Source organism: Neolamprologus brichardi, chromosome 4 (genome assembly GCF_056152115.1).
Source record: "Neolamprologus brichardi isolate AB-2024 chromosome 4, ASM5615211v1, whole genome shotgun sequence".
Classification (NCBI taxonomy): Eukaryota; Metazoa; Chordata; class Actinopteri; order Cichliformes; family Cichlidae; genus Neolamprologus; species Neolamprologus brichardi.
In genome coordinates, this window is record NC_142107.1 from 4,187,776 (window position 1) to 4,210,814 (window position 23,039).

Genomic DNA, 23,039 nt, shown 5'->3' on the forward strand with positions numbered 1-23,039 from the left:
AACACGTTTGATTGGGCAGATTTTTCTACATTGGATACTCTTAATGATACAACCCCAAAAGATGTAATAGTATGTTCAGTCCCTCTGCAGCTCATTAAGGTGGTTCAAAAGTTTATGCTGGTCATGTAATTGAGCATATTTTTATTTGTGTTAGTGTACAGGAGAGTGGGAGAAAAAAGTGAGAGTGCTGACTGGTGCTGACCTAGGCACAACTCGAATAATGTTACCCAACAGAAATGTGTGCATTCATCCTACGACGGGACCTAGGTGTGCGCTCTGTAATTGGCCTGGGCTCGTTTCCAGATAGCTCAGGGACTATTTACCATACCTCTCTGGACAAGCGCCAAAGTCACAGCAGTTCAGCACTAATAGGCAAAATATTCCTTACAGGCAAAAACCTTTGCTAACTTTGTGTAAATGCCCTCATTTTTCAAGAGTGAAGCAAGAATTATTAGGCTCTCTTTTTGTCTGCCAATGCAAAACAGATCTGAAATTACCTTTTTTGCATTATTTTTGGAATAATCTCCTTTCCCAGTAATGCAACTATTACTCAAGTTGAAACAAACCGTTCCAGAGCTCATTTTTATCTGCCTTCATCTTCACATGCAGTATTTTGCTTACTACACTGCCACCTAGTGATGCTATCACCACACTACCAGATCCTCTCAGAGGTAAAACAGTGAGATCTTTTGTCTTCAAAGACAGGAATTGCATTCAAATTGAAATGACAGTTAAATAATAAGACGAAAGCCAAAAATACACAATATATCCATATATTTTATTATCATTGTCTCAGGATGAACAAAGTACTGATGTTGCAATCTCCACATAAAGAGGGACCACAGAAAAGGACGTCACTTTGGCTACAGTAAAGTGGTAGAACTTACACAGTGCAAAAATGCTTCACTAAGAGCCTAAAATGGTACATCATTTTACACTGTTTACTACACTTTTGATATACTGAGGTGGTTTGGGACTCGCGGGACGTCCTCGTATTAAAATGTGAAAGTCATGCGTGTCACACTTAAGCGCTGCCGGTGGCCTATGTGGCTAGATGAAGCACAGAGGTTGCTGAAGCGTTGAGAGGGAGCAGTGCTGCGGATTCATTTACAGGCTACATCATTTGTAGAAAATTCCATTTTACAGCATGGCAGTGCTATCGGTCACATATTATGTATTTGTTTTTATTTCAGAGGGCGAATTCTATTTTATCCCCTCCTTTTTCTTCTTTTCTTTTTTTTTGCAGTTGTAACGGTAGAAGGATGTGATGTGATACCAAAGAAATCGCTTATTCAAGCAAGAAGAACGAAGTGAGGTTGCCTTCAGCTCTATAGGCACTCATTTTTCCACATGCTTTGTCTTAACATGCCTCTGATGGCTGTATATATTTATATATATATGTATTTTTTTAAACTACTGATGTTTGATAGCTCAAGGATGTAGAAAAAGTTACAAGGTATTAAGAGCCCTATGAGAGCTTGAGTGGTTCATGAGGTTATGCTGTTTCTGTAGCATGCGAAAGCTTGATGTAGCCTATAGGATACTGCCCTGCTGCTACTGCTGCAGGGTGTGCTCCTGCTGTCTCGCTTTGATGCTGAGGCACGTAGCTGAATCTGCCTTGTCAATACACGCACTGAGTGCATGACCATAAGCAGCCAAGCAGAGCTGGCCCGGGTGCTCCACGGGGATCTGAGGCTGCGCTAAGTTTCGACACAGCCTTCTTTAAACTGTCTTCCCAGCTCCTCTTGTGCATGAATGCAGAGGTGTGATAAAAATGACTTACGCTTTTTAGTTGGTTCTTAAAAACTCACTCCCTTTAAGCTCCCGGCAAACTAAAACAAACACTCGGAGAAAGGCCCAAATTTGGATTAACATGTGACACACGTCCACACTTAAGCAATCAACATTAATCTGCGTCTCTGTGGCTGTGCCAGATTTTGCCCCTTTTTAAATTAATCCAACTCAGACTCCCTGAGCAGCAGAGACGAATGCATTTTTAACGGAGATCATTTCAGTCTCACTAATGTGAGAGGCAAGCGTTACAACCTGTTTTTAACATCTGAAGGTTGTGCGTGCATTTCCAGCACACTTTGTCCATGTTTGGATTTGGTATTAAGTAGCTTGCTTTCACTTGAGCTTTTTTCTTTTGCTTGTAAATCCTTTCTGATTCAAACTGATTGACATCAGAGGGAACAATCTTCCAAAACTTGCTAATGACACATGTGATCCCACCCTCAAATCTGACCGGACATTGCAGGTTTTTTTGTTTGTTTTTTTAAACGTGTAGCTTTTTTGGTTTGGATTTTGCCCTTTTTTTGCAACACGTAATACAAAGTTGATCAGTGCGGACGGAATAAAGATTTACAAAGATTAGCAGCAGCTGACTTCTGTGGACATGCTCGCAGGCTCGGGGTGTGTTTTTGAGCTCAGGTCGCTCGAAGCAGGACATCTCTCCTGCTGTTCGGCACGAGGAGCTCGTCTTAAACGTCTCACTCTCCAGACCTACTCATCTGAACCCTTTGTTGTCCCTGAAACTCTTGAGAGTTAGAGAGGAATATCTCAATGAGGTTTTAGTTTTATAAGGTGATGTTCATGCCCCGTTAAAAGGCTCACAAGGAGGAAAAAGACTTTTCCCTTTAGTTTAATTGTGTCACTGTAGCTGGCATCCCCGGCAGTCGTCCTCTGGTTCGGTGTTGTCAGAGGAGTAGGAGCTCTCCTCGCTCACTGTCAAATGCAACATCACTTTATTAGTGTACATAATTTTCATAAGCAGATGTGTTTTTCAACTGCAACACGAGACAAAAGCCATTGAACATTAGCTATCGTTGCAAAATATATAGAAAAAAAGGACTTACACCACTCTGTCTGTATGGGAAGGAAGGCCTTGTCGCCGTTCTCTCTGATCATCTCTTCAATCTTATCCAGCAGGACCGACACACTCCTGTCTTTGCCAGGCGTCTTACTGTCCAGTACGTGGTAATAGTTCCCACTGTATTCCAACAGTCTCTGCAACTCGCGTCCGCCTCTGAGGATGTGCTCCTCGATGGGCGTGCGTCCCAGCCAGTCACCACAGCTGAACAGCACCATGGTGTGGAGGCACGCGCTGTCGCCAAACAGAGTCTCTATGTGCGCCACAAGCGTTCGCCGCTTCCTGGCGGTGAGGGACGAGACGACGGGGAGGACCAGCAGCAGGGTGTGGGGTCCGGGCCGCAGGAGGGCAGCCCCGCGCTGGGACTCCTGCCGGATTCGCTTAGGGGTTCGCCTCACCGAGAACCAGTCCCAGCCCGGCGTGTCTACAATAGTGACCCGACGACCAGACACGAGCGCCTGCCGCCTGAGGCACAGCTCTGTCTCTTGTCCTGATTCAAAGTAGCGGCGGCCCAGGATGCAGTTCCCCACAGAGCTTTTTCCAACACCCTTCCAACCCAGCAACAGCAACCTCAGTTCTAAACAGAATGACGAGGACAGGATGAGAAATAGAAGAGTAGTCAGATAAACAAAGCGGAGAGAGTGAAAACACTCTGAATAAAAAGCAACGCAAGCTCAACAGGAATGAGTAAGCAATTTGCTACAACACCATTTCGTGGGGTGGGGGTGGTGGGGGGGGGGGGGGGGGGGGGGGGTGTTTTCCCTAGGGTAGAATCGTGACACATGTGAATTCAACTCGCCTTCACCTCATGACTCACTCAATTACACACTTCAGCACACACAAACGCTCGTACCTCTGGGAGGTCCTCCGATCATCTGCTCCCTCTGTCGAGCGTGCTCCTCCATCCTCATCCTTTCTTCCTCCAGAGCTCTCCGGGCTTGTTCTTCCTCCAGCAAAATCAGCTCATTCACCTCAAAGTACCATCCTGCATGAAAGCACCGATAAATTATTCACCGAACTGTTGTGTGTCAGCTCTTAATACACATTAAATAAACAAGCATGAGTGAGGAGGAGGGGAATATTAATGCACATTGCACATCTGGCTCTGTTACGATTATATCCAGGGTTTGAAGCCACATATAAAGCCATTCAAGCATTTTCATGGGAAGTCCATGTTATTTTCAGCAACATCCCAGAATGCCGCTGGCAGAGACCGGTGTTAAATGAACCCGACTGCAGTTCTGACCACAAACATTTGTGGTATTGTGAACAAAATACAACAAAGGAAACTCTGAACAATAAAACGACGGCAGTTCCTTCCTCAAACATAAACACCACAGGATACTGGTGAAATAATCGGTGTCGTCTTTTATTTGTGTCGCTGGCTTCAACAATTAATATAAATTCATGAAAAAACAAAACATAAACGTGTTTCATTTCCAGCATTTGAGATGTTTCCCTACTGTTTTTAATTAAAACTACAATTAAAACGCTTCTCAACTCATGAACTTTACATGGTCTTTACTTTAATAAATCCTGCCAAACCTTGGTTGTCAGTGATCATTTCCTCCACTTTTTCCATCAGCTCGGGTACTTGTGTGTTTTCTTCTGTTTCTTTTCGAGTGTTATCAAAGGCGTGGTACCTGCAGGGGGGAAACCAGCTTTAAAAGGGGCATGACATTAAATTTATTTAGAACTACATAACAACTGCAGCATACAGTTTCCTTTTGCCCTGAAAGAAACTTTCCACAGTTTTCAAAAATGTCAGAATTGTTGTCTTACTGACAGCGTTGCTGTTGGTTGGTGACAAAACTGAACTGAAAATCAGGAACCTTTAGATCTTGAACCTTACATTCACTATAAGCTAAGCAGTCTCTGGTGCTGCCAGTTTGATGTTTAACACCAACTAACCAATCCAGTGTGAACAGATGCAGACGTTTTAGCGTGGCACTCATTTATGTGGAGAGTTAAAAATCCACCCTGAAGCTTCATACACTCAGTTTTATTGTTATTGAAGCTTGCAGCCAAAATTGACTGAAATGATACTGCTGGAGATGTTATCAGATTTGCACAACTGTTTTTTCCATAGGCGGCATGTTCAGCGTAAATCAGGTTTGAAGCACAACATCTGCAGCCGTTTCCCTTTAGGTTATCTATCAAACTCCTGCTGCACAGTCTAAACATTAAGTATCTTTTGAGAAACCAGAGGAGACACTGGGAAAAACAGGAAGATAGCAAACTGACGTTATACCTGCTTCCACATCTCTCCACCAGCCATTGCAGGGCCTCTCCGGTGTTTGCTATGTGCTCCTCAATAAAAACCCCCTTGGGCAGCTTGTCTATCCCGGTGAACAGGACCATGGAGTACCTCCAGGTCCCTCCCCCGAGGGCGCCGAGCTGCTCCTCCGCAGCCCTCCGCTCAGTCTCGGCGAAGGGCTGGGTGACCGACACCACCAGAAGGATAGCGTGCGGCCCCGGAGGGCAGAGAATGGCACCCATGCACGGGCCCTCGCTGTCCAGGCTCGGCGGCGGTCGGTGTGGGCTGTCTGACTCGGCCCCCGCGTTGTCGTTGTTGTCAGCTTCGGCGTCGTCGCCCGGGTTGGCGGGGATGGCCCACGGCGGGGTGTCGACCACGGTGACGCGGCGGCCGTAGATCTCAGTGTGGCCCACGTTGCTGTGTGTAGTCTCCGTCGCACCATCAAAGACTTCATCTCCCAGGATGCTGTTGGCAGTGGAGGTCTTACCGGACCGTGGACCCCCGAGGAGCAGCAATCTGCGCTCTGGGGGATGGCGGCCCCGGGGGTCTCCTGTTGTAACACAGTGACATCAGAACGGTGCTTCTCTACTCAATTTGAGCACTTAAAACGCTTTCTTACAACCCATTCACACACACAAGTGCTTTTTTTATAATCTGACATTGTCACACACATATGTAAAAGCGAATTTTGCCAAAGTGCTTAAAATACTTTTATAAATTACCTTTTTTTCTTAAAGAAATCTACCAGATCATGTGTAAATTTCATTGCAAATATTAATCGCATTTAAATTAAAAGGGGATGGCAGCGAAAGCTCTGGTGCTGCGATGTCTCTTCTCGGGAAGTCCGAACTCCTGTGTGAACTTCCGAAATATGGACTATCAAGTACGGACTAGCGTACTCGATTATTGAGAAACAGCCATAATCTGATGGATGCATCAGAGGCAACTCGGGGTTCAGCATCTTGTCCAAAGGTGAAGGAGCCAGGGATCAAACCTAGGTAGAGGTATATACTTTTAACATTCTGTCTGAATAGATTTTGGATCTTAATTTGTTTAAACCCACTATTCAGTTGTCCTACTGTGTTTTGGAGATGACTGCACCTCTGCATCCTTCACACTGCAACGCAATTCTACATTCCCCCCTTCTTTCCTGGCCTCCCTCCTTCCATTCCCTCTCTGCTCTAATCTTATCTGAGAAGCTTGCTACCTTATACCTCGTCTCTTTCCCTGGCTCCTCGTTCATTCGCGTCTCTGACCCGCTTTGGCTGATCTCCCAGCATCCCTCATCTCTTCATCTGTCCTCAGATTTCAGAAAAACAGAGGCAGACACACCACTCAAAACATGACGCACTCTGAGTTTCGATTCTTCTTTTTTTCAAAGGCATCAGAGAAGTATTTGAATATCCAGAAGATGCTCAGAGGAGTGATGCGTGCTCCATGAGGAGGAGGAGACGGAGGAGAGTATGAGATGCAGAGAGAAGTTTATTGATTAATGATGCTCACTGACTTTCCATGTATGCCACCAATCACAGAAGTTGACACGAGCAACAGTTTCCGCCTCCAGCCGACGTTTGAAAAAGGATGCTGCTGTTAAACTAAAGGTGATGATGTCGAGCTCGCTGTGAGGTGTCTGGCAAAATATTAAAAAGCCACTTACCAGTGTCAGAGGCAGAGGACACAGCAGCCATCTTGTGTGTAGAACCTCTGGCTTCCTCCTCCTCAGCCCCCCTCCTCCGTCTCCGTCTCACCTCCACGGTGCCTTCTTTTTTCGTGTCTCTTCAGAAAGCCACGGATGCGGAGCTCAAATGCTTCCCAGCTCTTGCTTTCACTCTAACCCTCATTCTGCTGCAGTGTAGTCACTCTATCTTCAGTTTCCTGCCCCTGCCACTTCCTCTCTTCATGTCCTCGTACTTAAGCCTCTCCCGTCCTTCTTTTTTTTGTAATCTGTTTTCTTTCACACCCCCTTCACCTCACCGTGGCTCTTCCTAGTCTTTTCCTTTATGGATACATACATATATATCCCCTCCGCTCCCAGTCCTCCTCCCCTTCCAGTCCTCCTTTCTTTTGTCTTCTTTATCTGTCCGAGCTGAGGGAAAAGATTGTGCAATGCAGGAGACTGGAAGCCAAATCCACCCCTTCAGCAGCTGCTCCAATAAGATGTCTGTTCATTTTTTTGAGGGAAAACAGAGGAAGCTGTGCCTCCCACTCGCTTGTATCAGCCGACAGCAGCAGCAGCAGCAGCAGCAGTGTGGCACTGTATGCAGACTGCAGTCAGGTGGACAGACGGAAAGATGGATAGACAGAGAGAGAGAGAGTCAGTACTTTGTGCTCGGCTTACAGCTGGATGTGCTCCCCAGATGTTGCATCATGCATGAACACAGCTATTCATAATATATATGACGCCTCTAGACATGAGAGTATTGTGCGAGGCAGGAAGTGGATTTATGCTGCATGAATACATTTAAATTTGATACAAGAAACGGCTTACATAATAAGTAAGAGCTTCTATAAATAGCAGATGACTGTAAGACGCTGTCCGATCGCTTTGGAGTCAAATCTTCGCCGCCTTAGAGTGGATACTGCCGGAAGAATACGACACGTTTAGCAGAAAAGTCATCCTGAATGTCTGAGCTCATTCTTGGCTCCTTACCAGTTGAATTATGTCCGCTATATGGGGAGGTACGTTCAGGGGACCTAGAGAAATCACGGAAGTCAGAAGGTTAAAAAAGAAGAAGCAACATTTGCTGTGTGGGTGACAGTGCTAATATGACTCCAAACTCTTCGCTGACGTACTCGTGTTTATTGCAGCGATCATAACACGTTTTAAACGTTTTGTTGACGTCTTTTCATGTATCGAGGCAAAGTTAGCGCTTCGACGTCCCAGCGTTTTTGAAGTCTGTACAGTCACGTCACACATAAAAAAAGGGCACCTTCCACTTGACCACGTGATCCTACCAGAAGTCGGCTATTTAAAGGATGGTGATGTTCAAAGCATGAGATTAAAAGTGAACAGAGGACATTCAGACCCTGTTTTTTTAACAAACAAACAAAAAACAATTATTATAATGTGGAGAGAAGGATTTATCACCATATCTGTAATCTGGGTCGAAGCAGGCTACAGATGGATGAGGGGGGACTGACCTGTCTGGAGTAATAAACACTATAAATAAGTAAGGTGAGCTCGTATTTAAGGAAATAAGAAAATGGGTTGGGATTTTCACTTTTTAGAGATGATGAAGAAATTTAGAGTTCGCTTACTGAAACTGTTGTCACGGTCCGGGTGCGCTGCTGGTAAATTACCACTGAGTTCCATATTCTCCGATGTCCGAGCTATGACCTCCTCAGATGTCCAACTCACCTGGAGCTAATCTGGGGCAATCTACTGAGGGTATTTAAGACCAGTTTTGCTGTCTCTGTGTCAGCTTACCTAGGTAGGTAACAGGCTCTTGCGACTCATGAGCGCCCAAGTCTATGTACTTACCTTTTCTTCTTTGTGCTACAGCCCTCTGGTTCCGCCACTCGGACACCGGATCACACTCACTGGATTAATCGCCCAGCTTCACGCTCCCTCTCCCGGCAAAGATTTTCAATAGCGATGGCCAAATGAAACTATCTGAAGCATTAGCACTTATGTTGAAAAACTGTTCATTACTTGAAGCTTTTCACACACAGTCGTGTTTGGTGACATCTGGTGGTCAAAAATATGAAGAGCCGCTCGAATCTACAGCAATAATGAACTGCTTTATTATTGATTGCCCACATTACAGAGCTGACAGCTTCTGTTTGATATCATGTGATATCCAAATTATGTTATGTCTATTCTAATAATAACTAATTTTGTATAATATGCTATAACTTCTACAATTATAACTATATGTATCGTCGCAGTAGCGGTTTTTGATACAGGCGACACGCCCGGGGCGGCGTCATGGTGGAGGGCGGCATCACGGGCATCGGCAAAAAAAAAAAAAAAAAATTACTCGTACTCATCCTGCCCCGACATCATGCCAGCGCATATCGGGAATGTCGTAGGCACCGATTGGGTTTGCTGGGAGTAAGGGCGCCCTCCTTTTGCGAGGTGCGCCTGCTGTTTGCGGCACAGGGAGGAGAGGGCGGGGCGGCGGGGGATTCTCTGGCTGGCTGGAGCGGCATCTAATAACCAACTCGCAAAATAAAACAAAATTAAAACAAACCAACAAACATGAAAACACCAGACATTATGATACAGACTTATAATTTGCACAGATGTTTTTTCAAAATTCTATACGCGAAAAGTGAGCGCGAGAGCCCTCGGTGCGCCTGCTCGCTGCTGAAGTCAACGTAAACTTTATTGTCATCTCCGCTACATACAGTACAGCAGTGCACGTAAACAAACAATAAATATAAGAAGAGTAATAAAATAAATATACACTTTAGGACTCGGGATAAAGGGATCAATAACAATTTAAAATTTATAATTTACAGTTTGATGATTTAAAGTCTCACACACAACCCGTCGAAAGGGGAGAGGGGCCGGCTGCTTCCAAATAGAGCACATTTCACTCATAATGATGTAAATCCAAGTCCATTATGGATTCATGATTTGAACCCTGGATTGTACGAAATCCCAGAAATAAACCCTAGACAAAGCAAATCTGTGAACTAAGGTGTAGGTCTGTTAGGTTATGTTGTGGTGATCCTCGGGTTGGGGGATGGAGGGTGTTCATACTGGAGTGAACAAGAGAAGTTCAAAGCCATCAGGTGCTCAGTTTAGAAAAAAGAGAAAAGAAGAGGAGGAGAAACGAGCAAAAGATTCAGGTAAACAGATGTGTCGTTGGATCAGGTCATCCTGAAACAATCAGAATCAGAATACGTTATTAATCCTTAAGGAAATAATGTGGATTACAGTTGCTCCAAGAAGAAATGGTAAAAATAGTAACAGTAACAGACTAAACTCCAAACAGTACCTTATGTTACAGATTTTACACATTTAAGAAATAGCACTAATATATACAGATCACTTAATTATAAATATCAAGGATTAACAGGGGTGGTTATAAATAAGTGAGAGTATTCCAGAAAAGAGCGTGTGTTCAGCACAATATTAATTAGTCATTGTCAATTCTTTATTTGTCCTGTTCATTGTATGGCGAATTATGATGGCTGTTTGGTAGCCGTTTACGTAGGAATAGGGCGTCACCTCTTCTTGGCTCCGTGTCTCTAATTATGTCGCACACTGGTTCGCCACCACTCGCACAAAATCACCACCAGAACACAGCATAAACCTCGCCAATGACTCCGTTTCTTTTAAACCATTGAACCAGGTACAGAATCAGTGACGTGCCGAACGAAGCTTCGGAAGTCATTGATCACGTGACGTTGTTCAGCCGAACCAAGCGTCGGTGTTTCTGAAGCAGAGTGTTGATTTTTTTTTTTGACACATATGCCGGAGCTTCAGCTTCAAACATTTTAAGTGTAAATCTCTGTCAGTTTTTTGAAGGAAGTTGTAGATATTTGAAATACTCTTGATTTTCTTTAGGTGACACTTTGAGTTTGCATATATTCTGAAGTAAAGTCTGCAACCTTTATAGAGTCCTATCAAGTATCTTGGTCTTAACATACTGTTAGTATACATTAAAAAGAAATGGTGTATAAGTCAGAAAATATTCGGCAGTTCCAGAGTTGCATTTTATTAAAATAATAATAGAAAAAATTAAGGAACCCTGTATATAGCCTATACAACATAAACAGAAAAATATAATGAAAAATTGAAAAATAAAATGCATGAAATTGCATTTTTGTGAATGTTTTAATATCAGATAAATGCAGCTGATAACCACAGATTTTTCATGATTCTTAAATGCTCGGGACAGCTGTCTTTCCTCTTCTTCAGGTATAACACGGACATTTGCCAAGTTCTCAGATGACACCGCCATCATGGTGCCGGGGGTCGGAGGGAAACGAACTGGAATAAGGGGGGGGCATCAATGATTTTGTCAGCTGGTGTGAACAGAAGCATCTTCGCATCAACGCCAGCAAGACGGAGCTGGTGATTGACTTCAGCAAGAAGTCACCCCATATTACACCAGTGAACATCCAGGGTTTGGACATTGAAATAGTGGAGGAGTACAAATACCTGGGTGTTCACCTCAATAACAAACTGGATTGGTGCACGAATACAAATGCACTTTGCAAATAGGGTCTAAGTTGTCTTCACCTGCTACAGTGGCTGAGATCATTTGGGACGAACAAGACTCTTTTAAGGAGGTTCTACCACACTCTAGTATGTGTGTGCTTCCTCACGTAGACAGCACGTGATGATCAAAACTGGAGAAAAGGCAAGCAGACAGGCATCTGGGCCAGCTCTGTCCTTGATTGTCTGCTGAAGTCTATCTAGCACACACACACACACACACACACACACACACACACACACACACACACACACACACACACACACACACACACACACACACACACACACATCTCTGTACATTTTCTTATCTGTACAAAATTTGGTCTCCAATTTAGTGAGCCTGACCTCCAGAGCTGCAAAAGGGGGGAAGGGGGGGGGGGGGGGGGGAGGGGAGAAGCTGAAGACCTCGTTATTTTCACGTTTCTAGCAACCATGGCCGGAGCAGAAGAGATGAATAAGTATCGCTCACCTCTGGTGTCCAGATACGCCAGCAAAGAAATGAGCTACAACTTCAGCGACAAAAAGAAGTTCACCACCTGGAGGAAGCTGTGGATTTATCTCGCCAAAGCTGAGAAGGTTTGATATAACGATCTGCTGATTTTTATATGTTCCACAATTCAGTCTCACTGTTTTTGTGCTAGAACCTTTAGGCTTTAAAACTTTTGATTTTTCTACTAAACAAAGCTACTTTACTTTATATACACACTGCAAATGTGCTCATACGATTTGGCACTACGTCTGTTGAACGTCGAAAGCTTTGTTCAGCCTGACTGTCCGGACTGATATATGATATATTGAGAGTGATTATATATAGTGCAAAGAGTTGTTAGCAACACGCTTACACACACAGATAATGTGTTTTCTATAAGTCTCTGGGTCAGAGAGTCCGGACAAGATATTCTGAACCAGAACTTAGAATCAGTAGAAGAGCAACGGATAATAACATAAGATTATCAAGGCAGGGCAGGGAGGTGTCTTTTTCTTCTGTCTCTTACAGCGGATGGAGCAGATACCAGACAAGGTCACAGATGTACGAGGAGTGAGAATGCCACATTCTTGTGGGAGCAAGATAGCCAGGATAATCTTTGTTTTCGTAAAGCCCGTTTTAAGGTTATTGTTTTTGTGAACCAGACCCTTGATTTCACATGAAGGCCCACAGCGCTGTGTAAACTTGTAATTTCAACTGCCAATGCAAATTAAATCTTATTAAATGACAGAACATTCTCCTGAAATTCCTTCTGAAAAATTTGAACACGACAGAACTTGCAGTTGGTCATAATTTAAATGAACATCTGTCAACATTATTATGAGATTCTAAAATTGAAAATCTGCAGTTTGTATTTTCCCATAACAGAGCCACGTGAACTTTGACACGCTCCTCGTGCAGAGTCATTTAGAGCCGCTGCTGCTGTGTGAAAATAGAAGTGAATGTTACTGTGATGAGAAAACAGCTCTTCCAGTGTCAAAATTATTAACAGTAACTCTGGCGAAATGCTGTTGTCTTTGTGGTGTCTTCGGCACTGAGGTTTGTTTGACCTGCTTACAGTCTGACCTATGACCCTTTTGACAGGAGAGAGGTACTTATTTGGCTGGAACCAATCTGTAGTGAGGTAGGAATCACGTGACTACGGTGTCCCAACAGAATATAGTCCAGTCTAATCAGGATATTGAATGCCTGTGCCTCCTCACGAGGACAGCACGATGATCAAAAGTGGAGAAAAGACATGCTGACAGACAGACTAATGACTAATAAACAGCAGGCTGTTTGCTATCAGCTTAGCAATGCAAGTCACTGTGTGACTTTTACCCAAACATCCTTTTCATCAACAGAAGAGCCAATGCTGCAAATATGTGCATTTATAATAAAACTTGTATCTATATAAAAACATATTTGTATTTGTAACTGTTGATAAATGAATATCTTAAAAGTAAAGAACCAAGCTGCTGCTCTCTCGACAGCTAATGTTACTGTGATGAACGAAAAGCTCTTCAAGTGGGAAAATTAGCAACAGTAACTCTGGCTAAATGCTGTTGTGTACTAAGTACGTAGGAAGCAGCTTATAAGTAAACTCTGAAAATGAATGAAACCCTGCAGGAAATGGTTCAAAATTCATTCTGTAACTACAAACACTTTTGTTTTGCCAGCTCTAAACTTTACGAGTTGCTTGTAGGAACTCTTCCTGTTTGTCATCATGTCTCTGTGTTCAATGTTCTCCTCCTCAGGATCTGGGTCTGCCCATCACTGATGCTCAGATTGCAGAGATGGAGAGCCATGCAGAGGACATTGACTTTGCCATGGCGGCTGAAGAAGAGCGAAAGCTGAGGCACGATGTCATGGCGCACATCCACACCTTTGCACACTGCTGCCCCACAGCTGCTCCCATCATCCACCTCGGAGCTACGTCATGCTATGTGGGAGACAATACTGTAAGTATGACTATTGCACAAATAAACCCAGCAGTGATGAGTTTTGACTCTTTAAAGCTTCTCATGTTTGTCGTTTGTCTTCTTCAGGATCTCATTGCGTTGCGTGATGGCTTCAACATCCTCTTGCCTAAGGTGAGGCTCACCTGTTTGTCCAGAAATTCTATGAAAACAGTGCAAATGAATATATTAATATCAAACAAGCTTGTCAGCTAGTTTTGTTTTTACAGTGAGTCCATTAAAAATAATAACAGGAGATTTTCATTGAATTGAATTCCTGAAAAATTATATTTAAAGATTACAGGACAGGCTATGCAACATATTGGTCACATTTATTATGCATCTTCACTGCTTCTGGGAGCTAAAGATCAAAGTTGGCTGTTTGTAGCCCACGATGTAAAATAAGTTTGACACCCTGATTTGCATCATTAAAGGCTTGTTTTTCCTGCAGCTGGCCAGAGTCATCGACCGGCTGGCAAACTTTGCAGAGGAATACGCTGAACTCCCCACGCTCGGCTTTACACACTTCCAGTGAGTCCGACTGCAGCTGCCGTGTTTTCATATGCCTTCATCAGGTTGATGGCGCTGTCTAACTCTGATGTCAAACACACTCACTGTGCCCCTCTCCTCCTCTCTGTACAGGCCTGCCCAGTTGACCACAGTGGGGAAGCGAGCGTGTGTGTGGCTGCAGGATTTGGTGATGGATGTGAGGAACCTGGAGCGAGCTCGCGATGATCTTCGTTTCTGTGGAGTCAAGGAGACCACAGGCACCCAGGCCAGCTTCCTGCAGCTCTTTCAGGGGGACCATGACAAGGTATAAACAACCATAAGAACCACGTGGGTGATTTCTGAAGTCCCACAGCACCGTATTGTGATGACTTTTTAATGTCAGTTTTCCTTTTGTGCCACCAGGTGGAAGAGCTTGACAAGATGGTGACAGAGATGGCTGGCTTTAAGAAGTAAGTATCAAACTCCTGTCTCCAACATTGACTGACATATATTTTTTTAATATGGTCCAAGCAGGAACAGTTTGAAACACGGGCTATAACTAATTTGTTCCATTCTTATCCAGAGCCTACCTGGTGACTGGACAGACGTACAATTGTAAAGTGGACATAGACTGCCTGTCTGCGCTCGCTGGTTTGGGAGCTTCTGTGCACAAGGTGAGGAAATGTCTCAATTTAGTGGTGGTTAAAGAAACTTGGGTCTTGAGCTTCAAAAAGCTGATCTAACAGAGTGTACACTTTATGCTGTTATCTGCTGTAGATCTGCACAGACATCCGCCTGCTGGCCATCCTAAAAGAGATTGAGGAACCTTTTGAGAAGGAGCAGATTGGTACGTTCGCTCATTCAAAAGCACTTTTTAACTGTAAACTGTGCCTCAGCCTAAAGCTTTGCCCGCTCCTCTTCCAGGTTCCAGTGCTATGCCCTACAAGAGGAACCCCATGCGTGCAGAACGCTGCTGTAGCTTGGCCCGACATCTGATTGCGTTGATGGCCGGTCCCCTGCAGACTGCCTCAGTCCAGTGGCTGGAGAGGACACTGGATGATAGCGCCAACAGGTCAGACCACAAAGACACACTTACACTGCTGTGAATTTGATATGATGCAGTTCTCCTCTGTGAAGTAGATATCACAAAAATGTAGAAGCGTACAATATGTAGTAGTGAACAATGATTCTCAGTTACGAGTGTTGCTTCTGCATCAGCAAGGTCTTCTTGTTAAAAAATTAAAGACTTGAGAGGAACAAAGAATCCTATAACTGAGAGAACAAAAGCTTAACATTTTACAATTGTATGGTAGTATGGAAGAAGTAGTCAAAGGAGCTTGCAAAGAAAAGCGTCTGGACTTCTTTAAGTTACTTGAAGACGTTTCACCTCTCATCCGAGAGGCTTCTTCAGTTCTAAGGTCAAATGGTGGAGAGTCCCAGATATAACCCTAGTGGGAGTGTCCCCCCACAGAGGGACAAAAGGACCCCCTGATGATCCTCTAATCGCCTGAGCCAAGGTGTGGAACTGGGTGTGGGTCCCAATCAGCCAGAGTTTCGGGTGGGTTCATTGTGAAACCTGGCCCCACCTTATCATGCGAATTCCTGAGGTCAGATGGCCCAGGGTGTGAGTGGGCGTTAAGGCGTCTGGGAAGGGATCTCAAAACTGGATTATAGATGGCAGAGAGTTGGTGTCGTAAACCACCGCCTCTGTTCAAAGATGGTCGCTCACAGTGGACATAGATGGCTTCTTTCACTCCTCTTTCAAACCATCTGTCCTCTCTGTCCAAAATGTGAACATTGGCATCCTCGAAAGAGTGTCCTTTATCCTTAAGATGCAGATGGACAGCTGAATCTTGTCCTGTGGAGGTCGCTCTTCTGTGTTGTGCCATGCGCTTGTGAAGTGGCTGTTTGGTCTCTCCAATGTAGAGGTCTGGGCATTCCTCGCTGCACTGTACGGCATACACCACATTGTTAAGTCTGTGTTTTGGCGTTTTGTCTTTCGGGTGAACCAGTTTTTGTCTGAGTGTGTTGCTGGGTCTGAAGTACACCGGGATGTCATGCTTGGAGAAAACCCTCCTGAGTTTCTCTGATACACCGGCTACATAGGGGATGACAATGTTGTTGCGCCTGTCCTTCTTATCCTCCCTCGCTGGTGTCTGATCTTCTTTTCTGTGCCTCTTTGCTGACTTTAAAAACGCCCATTTAGGATAGCCGCACATTTTGAGTGCTTCCTTTACATGTGTGTGTTCCTTCCTTTTCCCTTCAGGCTTAGAGGGAACATGTTCTGCCCGGTGGTGTAGGGTCCTAATTACTCCAAGTTTGTGTTCCAGAGGGTGATGGGAGTCAAACAGGAGGTACTGGTCCGTGTGTGTGGGCTTCCGGTAAACTTCGATGTTGAGGTTGCCATTCTCTTCAATGTGCACAGCGCAGTCCAGGAAAGGCAAACAGTCATCCTTCGTGTCTTCCCTGGTGAACTTGATGTTTTTATCCACAGCGTTGATGTGCGCAGTGAAGGATTCCACTTCTTGTGTCTTGATTTTGACCCAGGTGTCGTCTACATATCTGTACCAGTGGCTGGGTACTCTTCCTTTGAAAGAGCCAAGAGCCTTGCTTTCCACTTCCTCCATGTAAAGGTTGGCTACAATAGGTGACACGGGGGAGCCCATGGCACAGCCATGTTTTTGTCTGTAATAGCCTTCGTTGTGTTTGAAATATGTAGTGGTGAGGCAGAGGTCTAACAGTGTGCAAATCTGATCGGGTGTGAAGTTGGTCCTGTCCTCCAAGGAGTTGTCTTCTTGTAGTCGTTTTCTGACAGTCTCCACTGCCTCCGTGGTGGGTATGCAAGTGAAGAGAGAGACTACATCAAAGGACACTATGGTTTCATCTGGATCCAGAGTAAGTTTCTGGACCTTGTCAGTGAAATCGGTGGAGTTCTTGATGTGTTGTGGGGTGTTCCCCACGAGAGGAGCAAGGATGGTAGCAAGGTGTTTTGCAATGTTATAAGTGGCTGAGTTTATGCTACTGACTATGGGTCTGAGTGGGACAGCTTCCTTGTGGATTTTTGGAAGTCCGTAAATGCAGGGTATGGCATCCCCTGGGTAAAGGCGGTGATAAGTAAGGCGGTCAATGATTTTGTCCTTTTCCAAGTCTTGAAGGCAAGCTATAACTTTCTTTTTGTAGCTGCTTGTGGGGTCTCGCTTTAAGGCTTCGTAGGTATTGTTGTCACTGAGGAGAGTAGTGATCTTTGTATGGTAATCTGTAGTGTTTAGGACCACGGTGCATCTTCCCTTATCCGCTGGTAAAACAGTGATGTTGTGGTCTTTGCTCAGGGAAGCGACGGCCTTCTTTTCCTGTATTGTGAGGTTGGACGGAGGGACTTTGGCACTGGAGAGGGTGGCTGAGACTTTCATCCTGATTTGCTCTGCTTCTGTCTGTGATAATTTATTAATCCGAATGGCAGATTCTGTGGCTGTGATGAGGTCCACTATGGGCAACTGTTGTGGAGAAATGGCAAAATTGAGACCTTTGGCTAATACTCTCTTTTCAGGTTCAGTGAGATTCCTGTCTGAAAAGTTCTTAACCCATTTCTCCTGACTGTCTTCAGGTGTGTTTTCTTCTATGGGTTGTGTAGGTTCAGATTCAGAATGAGGAGTGTGTGTTTTTGAAAGCAAGGTGTGAAATTTCCTGCGTTGTCTTTCTTTTCCTTTCGAGTGTTGGGCCCGCTGAGCCTTGTCCACAATCTGGAGGGCATCTATAGTGAAATGGACCATTTCACTATAGATGCCCTCCAGATCAAGATCAGCCAGACTCTGCAGGAACTGGAAACCCTTCTACCCTCTCCAATCTTAGAAGAGGTTTACAAGTTTGTGGACAAGGCTCAGCGGGCCCAACACTCGAAAGGAAAAGAAAGACAACGCAGGAAATTTCACACCTTGCTTTCAAAAACACACACTCCTCATTCTGAATCTGAACCTACACAACCCATAGAAGAAAACACACCTGAAGACAGTCAGGAGAAATGGGTTAAGAACTTTTCAGACAGGAATCTCACTGAACCTGAAAAGAGAGTATTAGCCAAAGGTCTCAATTTTGCCATTTCTCCACAACAGTTGCCCATAGTGGACCTCATCACAGCCACAGAATCTGCCATTCGGATTAATAAATTATCACAGACAGAAGCAGAGCAAATCAGGATGAAAGTCTCAGCCACCCTCTCCAGTGCCAAAGTCCCTCCGTCCAACCTCACAATACAGGAAAAGAAGGCCATCGCTTCCCTGAGCAAAGACCACAACATCACTGTTTTACCAGCGGATAAGGGAAGATGCACCGTGGTCCTAAACACTACAGATTACCATACAAAGATCACTACTCTCCTCAGTGACAACAATACCTACGAAGCCTTAAAGCGAGACCCCACAAGCAGCTACAAAAAGAAAGTTATAGCTTGCCTTCAAGACTTGGAAAAGGACAAAATCATTGACCGCCTTACTTATCACCGCCTTTACCCAGGGGATGCCATACCCTGCATTTACGGACTTCCAAAAATCCACAAGGAAGCTGTCCCACTCAGACCCATAGTCAGTAGCATAAACTCAGCCACTTATAACATTGCAAAACACCTTGCTACCATCCTTGCTCCTCTCGTGGGGAACACCCCACAACACATCAAGAACTCCACCGATTTCACTGACAAGGTCCAGAAACTTACTCTGGATCCAGATGAAACCATAGTGTCCTTTGATGTAGTCTCTCTCTTCACTTGCATACCCACCACGGAGGCAGTGGAGACTGTCAGAAAACGACTACAAGAAGACAACTCCTTGGAGGACAGGACCAACTTCACACCCAATCAGATTTGCACACTGTTAGACCTCTGCCTCACCACCACATATTTCAAATACAACGAAGGCTATTACAGACAAAAACATGGCTGTGCCATGGGCTCCCCCGTGTCACCTATTGTAGCCAACCTTTACATGGAGGAAGTGGAAAGCAAGGCTCTTGGCTCTTTCAAAGGAAGAGTACCCAGCCACTGGTACAGATATGTAGACGACACCTGGGTCAAAATCAAGACACAAGAAGTGGAATCCTTCACTGCGCACATCAACGCTGTGGATAAAAACATCAAGTTCACCAGGGAAGACACGAAGGATGACTGTTTGCCTTTCCTGGACTGCGCTGTGCACATTGAAGAGAATGGCAACCTCAACATCGAAGTTTACCGGAAGCCCACACACACGGACCAGTACCTCCTGTTTGACTCCCATCACCCTCTGGAACACAAACTTGGAGTAATTAGGACCCTACACCACCGGGCAGAACATGTTCCCTCTAAGCCTGAAGGGAAAAAGAAGGAACACACACATGTAAAGGAAGCACTCAAAATGTGCGGCTATCCTAAATGGGCGTTTTTAAAGTCAGCACAGAGGCACAGAAAAGAAGATCAGACACCAGCGAGGGAGGATAAGAAGGACAGGCGCAACAACATTGTCATCCCCTATGTAGCCGGTGTATCAGAGAAACTCAGGAGGGTTTTCTCCAAGCATGACATCCCGGTGTACTTCAGACCCAGCAACACACTCAGACAAAAACTGGTTCACCCGAAAGACAAAACGCCAAAACACAGACTTAACAATGTGGTGTATGCCGTACAGTGCAGCGAGGAATGCCCAGACCTCTACATTGGAGAGACCAAACAGCCACTTCACAAGCGCATGGCACAACACAGAAGAGCGACCTCCACAGGACAAGATTCAGCTGTCCATCTGCATCTTAAGGATAAAGGACACTCTTTCGAGGATGCCAATGTTCACATTTTGGACAGAGAGGACAGATGGTTTGAAAGAGGAGTGAAAGAAGCCATCTATGTCCACTGTGAGCGACCATCTTTGAACAGAGGCGGTGGTTTACGACACCAACTCTCTGCCATCTATAATCCAGTTTTGAGATCCCTTCCCAGACGCCTTAACGCCCACTCACACCCTGGGCCATCTGACCTCAGGAATTCGCATGATAAGGTGGGGCCAGGTTTCACAATGAACCCACCCGAAACTCTGGCTGATTGGGACCCACACCCAGTTCCACACCTTGGCTCAGGCGATTAGAGGATCATCAGGGGGTCCTTTTGTCCCTCTGTGGGGGGACACTCCCAGTAGGGTTATATCTGGGACTCTCCACCATTTGACCTTAGAACTGAAGAAGCCTCTCGGATGAGAGGTGAAACGTCTTCAAGTAACTTAAAGAAGTCCAGACGCTTTTCTTTGCAAGCTCCTTTGACTACAATGACCTGGATGACTGAGAACCTTCACAGACATATGGAAGAAGTAAAATTGTTGGTTAAACATAATGTAAAAATAGCTGAAATATTAAAAAAGTTGAATAGTTCAATAGTAAAAAAAAATAAGATAAACCAAGGTGAAACAGTTGTGTTCACTGCTAAATTAGTGCTAATATGATATCCTTCCTCGCTAGTCTCAGTAACCGTGGATCGGTCCGTCCTGGTTTCCGCCCTTGGCCACTGCCTGGAAAACACTGCACCTGACCCCTAAGGTGCCTCCTGCAGGTGGTGGGCCTAGAGGAGGGTGGGTCCATTTCTCCTCTTCGGGGTGTGCCCAGCCGGGCCCCATGGGCCAAAGCCCGGTCACGAGACACTTGCCCTCTGGCACCCTCCCCAGGACTGACTCCCAGGGTGGGGCTCCGGTAACCCTAACCTGGGCAGGGAGAACTCTTCCCTATATTTTTCACTCATTGCGGTCAGCCGGACAAGGGTGGAGTGCCAGGGTCAGGGATGAGTAACTGCCCAAAGTGGATGAGTTTAAGTATCTTGGGGTCTTGTTCACTAGTGACGAGAGAGGGGAGCAGGAGATCGACAAATGGATTGGTGCTGCAGTGATGTGGGAGCTGTAGCGGTCACATGACCAGCTACCATCTCTAAGGGTGGTTGGTCTCTCCCTTAGAAATAGGGGTTTCAGTTCGGCCATCCAGGAGGGGCTCAGAGAAGAGCCGCTGCTCCTCCACATTGAAAGGAGCCAGTTGAGGTGGTTTGGGCATCTGACAAGGATGCCTCCTGGGCGCGGTGTTCTGGGCATGTCCCACCACGAGGAGGCCCCTGGGCAGACCCAGGACACACTGGAGAAATGATATCTCTCAGCTGCCCCAGAATAAGCTGGAGGAGGTAGCTGTGGCCCCAGATAACAAGAAGATTAATGGATGGATGATTTTCCTGTTAGAAGTTGCAGCTTAATTTAAATTAGGCTAGTGTCGAGAGCTATCTGTTGGTAACAGGCCTATAGTTTTTGCCCACAGTAGCTTTTATGGAGTGCCACAATGACTGCCCACTTTTGTAAGGACTCTGGTTTTAAAAGTGGATTTCTCCTTCATTTTTTCCACTGACACTTCAGGAAATCTTCAAGAGTTTTAGGCCTTGAACCAAGCCAATCAGCTAAGACATGAATCATGGCCATAAAGCCAAAAAAAAAAGAAGAAGAAGAAAAAAAAGAGAACCTAAAGGGAAAAAAGTAAAGAAATCAAGAGTAAAAGACTATGTACATAATTGTGTTTAATGGTTACATTACATTACATTACATTGTTACTCAGGATTCAGTGGTTGAGTAAAAAGCTGTTACTTGTTGTTACTGATGGTTTCTTTCCTCTCTTCCCTGCCTTGCTCCTGTGCAGGAGGATCTCCCTGCCCGAGTCCTTCCTGACAGCAGACATCATCCTCAGCACGCTGCAGAACATCACAGAGGGTCTTGTGGTCTACCCCAAAGTCATCGAGAGACACATCCGCCACGAGCTGCCCTTCATGGCCACAGAGAACATCATTATGGCGATAGTGAAGGCAGGAGGCAACAGACAGGTAGGAGAAAATACCCTGTGAGGAATTCTCCTCTGAGTCAGAATGGACACAATAATAAAAGTTTTGACCATAACTGGATGAATGCATTTTTGCTTGATCAGGAGAGATGGTTTACTGGGCAGAAAATGCCAGCGGTAACCAGAAAAACAGATGACTGAAGTGAGATCATCTTACTGACTAGTAACCAGTGTTTTGACCATGTAAATGAAGAAGCTGATTACCAATAACCAAACTTGACATGGAGACCTAACAACATGGCTGTTAAAGTCAGCTCCACCTTAATGTTTCTGTTTTTTCCTGTGTCTCCTTCAGGAGTGCCACGAGAAAATCCGTGTTCTCTCCCAAGAGGCAGCAGCTGTGGTTAAACAGGAAGGTGGAGACAATGACCTACTGGCCAGAATCCAGCGAGACCCCTACTTTGCACCCATTTTAGGGCAGCTGGATGCTTTGCTGGACCCCAAGACCTTTATTGGGCGTGCTCCACAGCAGGTACAGCATGAACAGCCTTATTTTTGTTCAGTCTGACAACAGATGAATGTTTTCAGCCAAGCCTTGATGATAGTTTCTTTTCTTGTTCCTGCTCCTCTTCTTCAGGTGAAAACGTTCCTGGCTGAAGAAGTACGCCCCCTACTGGAGCCGTATAAGGCCAATATGGATGTCAAGGTTGAGCTTGTGCTTTAAAACATCAGTGATGTCTTAAGCTGGTTTTATGGTCAAGCAGAGTTTGCTGAGTGCATTAAAAAGAGCATTAAAAACAGTAAAATGTCCACTGCAGCCACTGTGTTTTGTTTTTATCTTTGAAGTTTACACAGACGGGCCATGAGACCAGCATTACTCACACTGACATGAGAAACACTTTGAGTGGCAAATTTTGCAAATATTCTGAAGTAAATTTTGTGACCTTTAAATGGCCCTATCAAGTCTCCTGGTCTTAATAGACTGTTAGTGCACAGTAAAAAGAAATGGT

General features: G+C 45.0%; 2 protein-coding genes across 3 annotated transcripts; one reads left to right on the forward strand and one right to left on the reverse strand.

Annotated features, from left to right (window-relative positions):
* Window positions 1–759: 759 nt before the first annotated feature.
* si:dkey-110g7.8 (GTPase IMAP family member 8) lies at window positions 760–7,909 on the reverse strand. Of its 2 annotated transcripts, XM_087839651.1 has the most exons (7): window positions 7,615–7,909; window positions 6,784–7,391; window positions 5,121–5,676; window positions 4,415–4,512; window positions 3,723–3,854; window positions 2,856–3,446; window positions 760–2,724 (listed from the first exon to the last, which is right to left on the reverse strand). In XM_087839651.1, the coding sequence occupies exons 2-7, from the start codon at window positions 6,812–6,814 to the stop codon at window positions 2,651–2,653; spliced, it is 1,482 nt and encodes a 493-aa protein (XP_087695777.1). In that variant the 5' UTR covers window positions 6,815–7,391; window positions 7,615–7,909; the 3' UTR covers window positions 760–2,650. The 2 variants fall into 2 exon arrangements, with proteins under 2 accessions (XP_087695777.1, XP_087695778.1); XM_087839652.1 differs by lacking the exon at window positions 7,615–7,909 and having other exon boundaries at window positions 6,784–7,586.
* A 3,812-nt stretch (window positions 7,910–11,721) lies between these two features.
* LOC102790866 (adenylosuccinate lyase-like) lies at window positions 11,722–22,812 on the forward strand. The gene is made up of 12 exons (XM_087839653.1): window positions 11,722–11,877; window positions 13,525–13,728; window positions 13,816–13,860; window positions 14,177–14,256; window positions 14,368–14,539; window positions 14,638–14,684; window positions 14,798–14,888; window positions 14,992–15,061; window positions 15,139–15,286; window positions 21,892–22,072; window positions 22,385–22,561; window positions 22,667–22,812. The coding sequence occupies exons 1-12, from the start codon at window positions 11,734–11,736 to the stop codon at window positions 22,751–22,753; spliced, it is 1,446 nt and encodes a 481-aa protein (XP_087695779.1). The 5' UTR covers window positions 11,722–11,733; the 3' UTR covers window positions 22,754–22,812.
* Window positions 22,813–23,039: the final 227 nt, after the last annotated feature.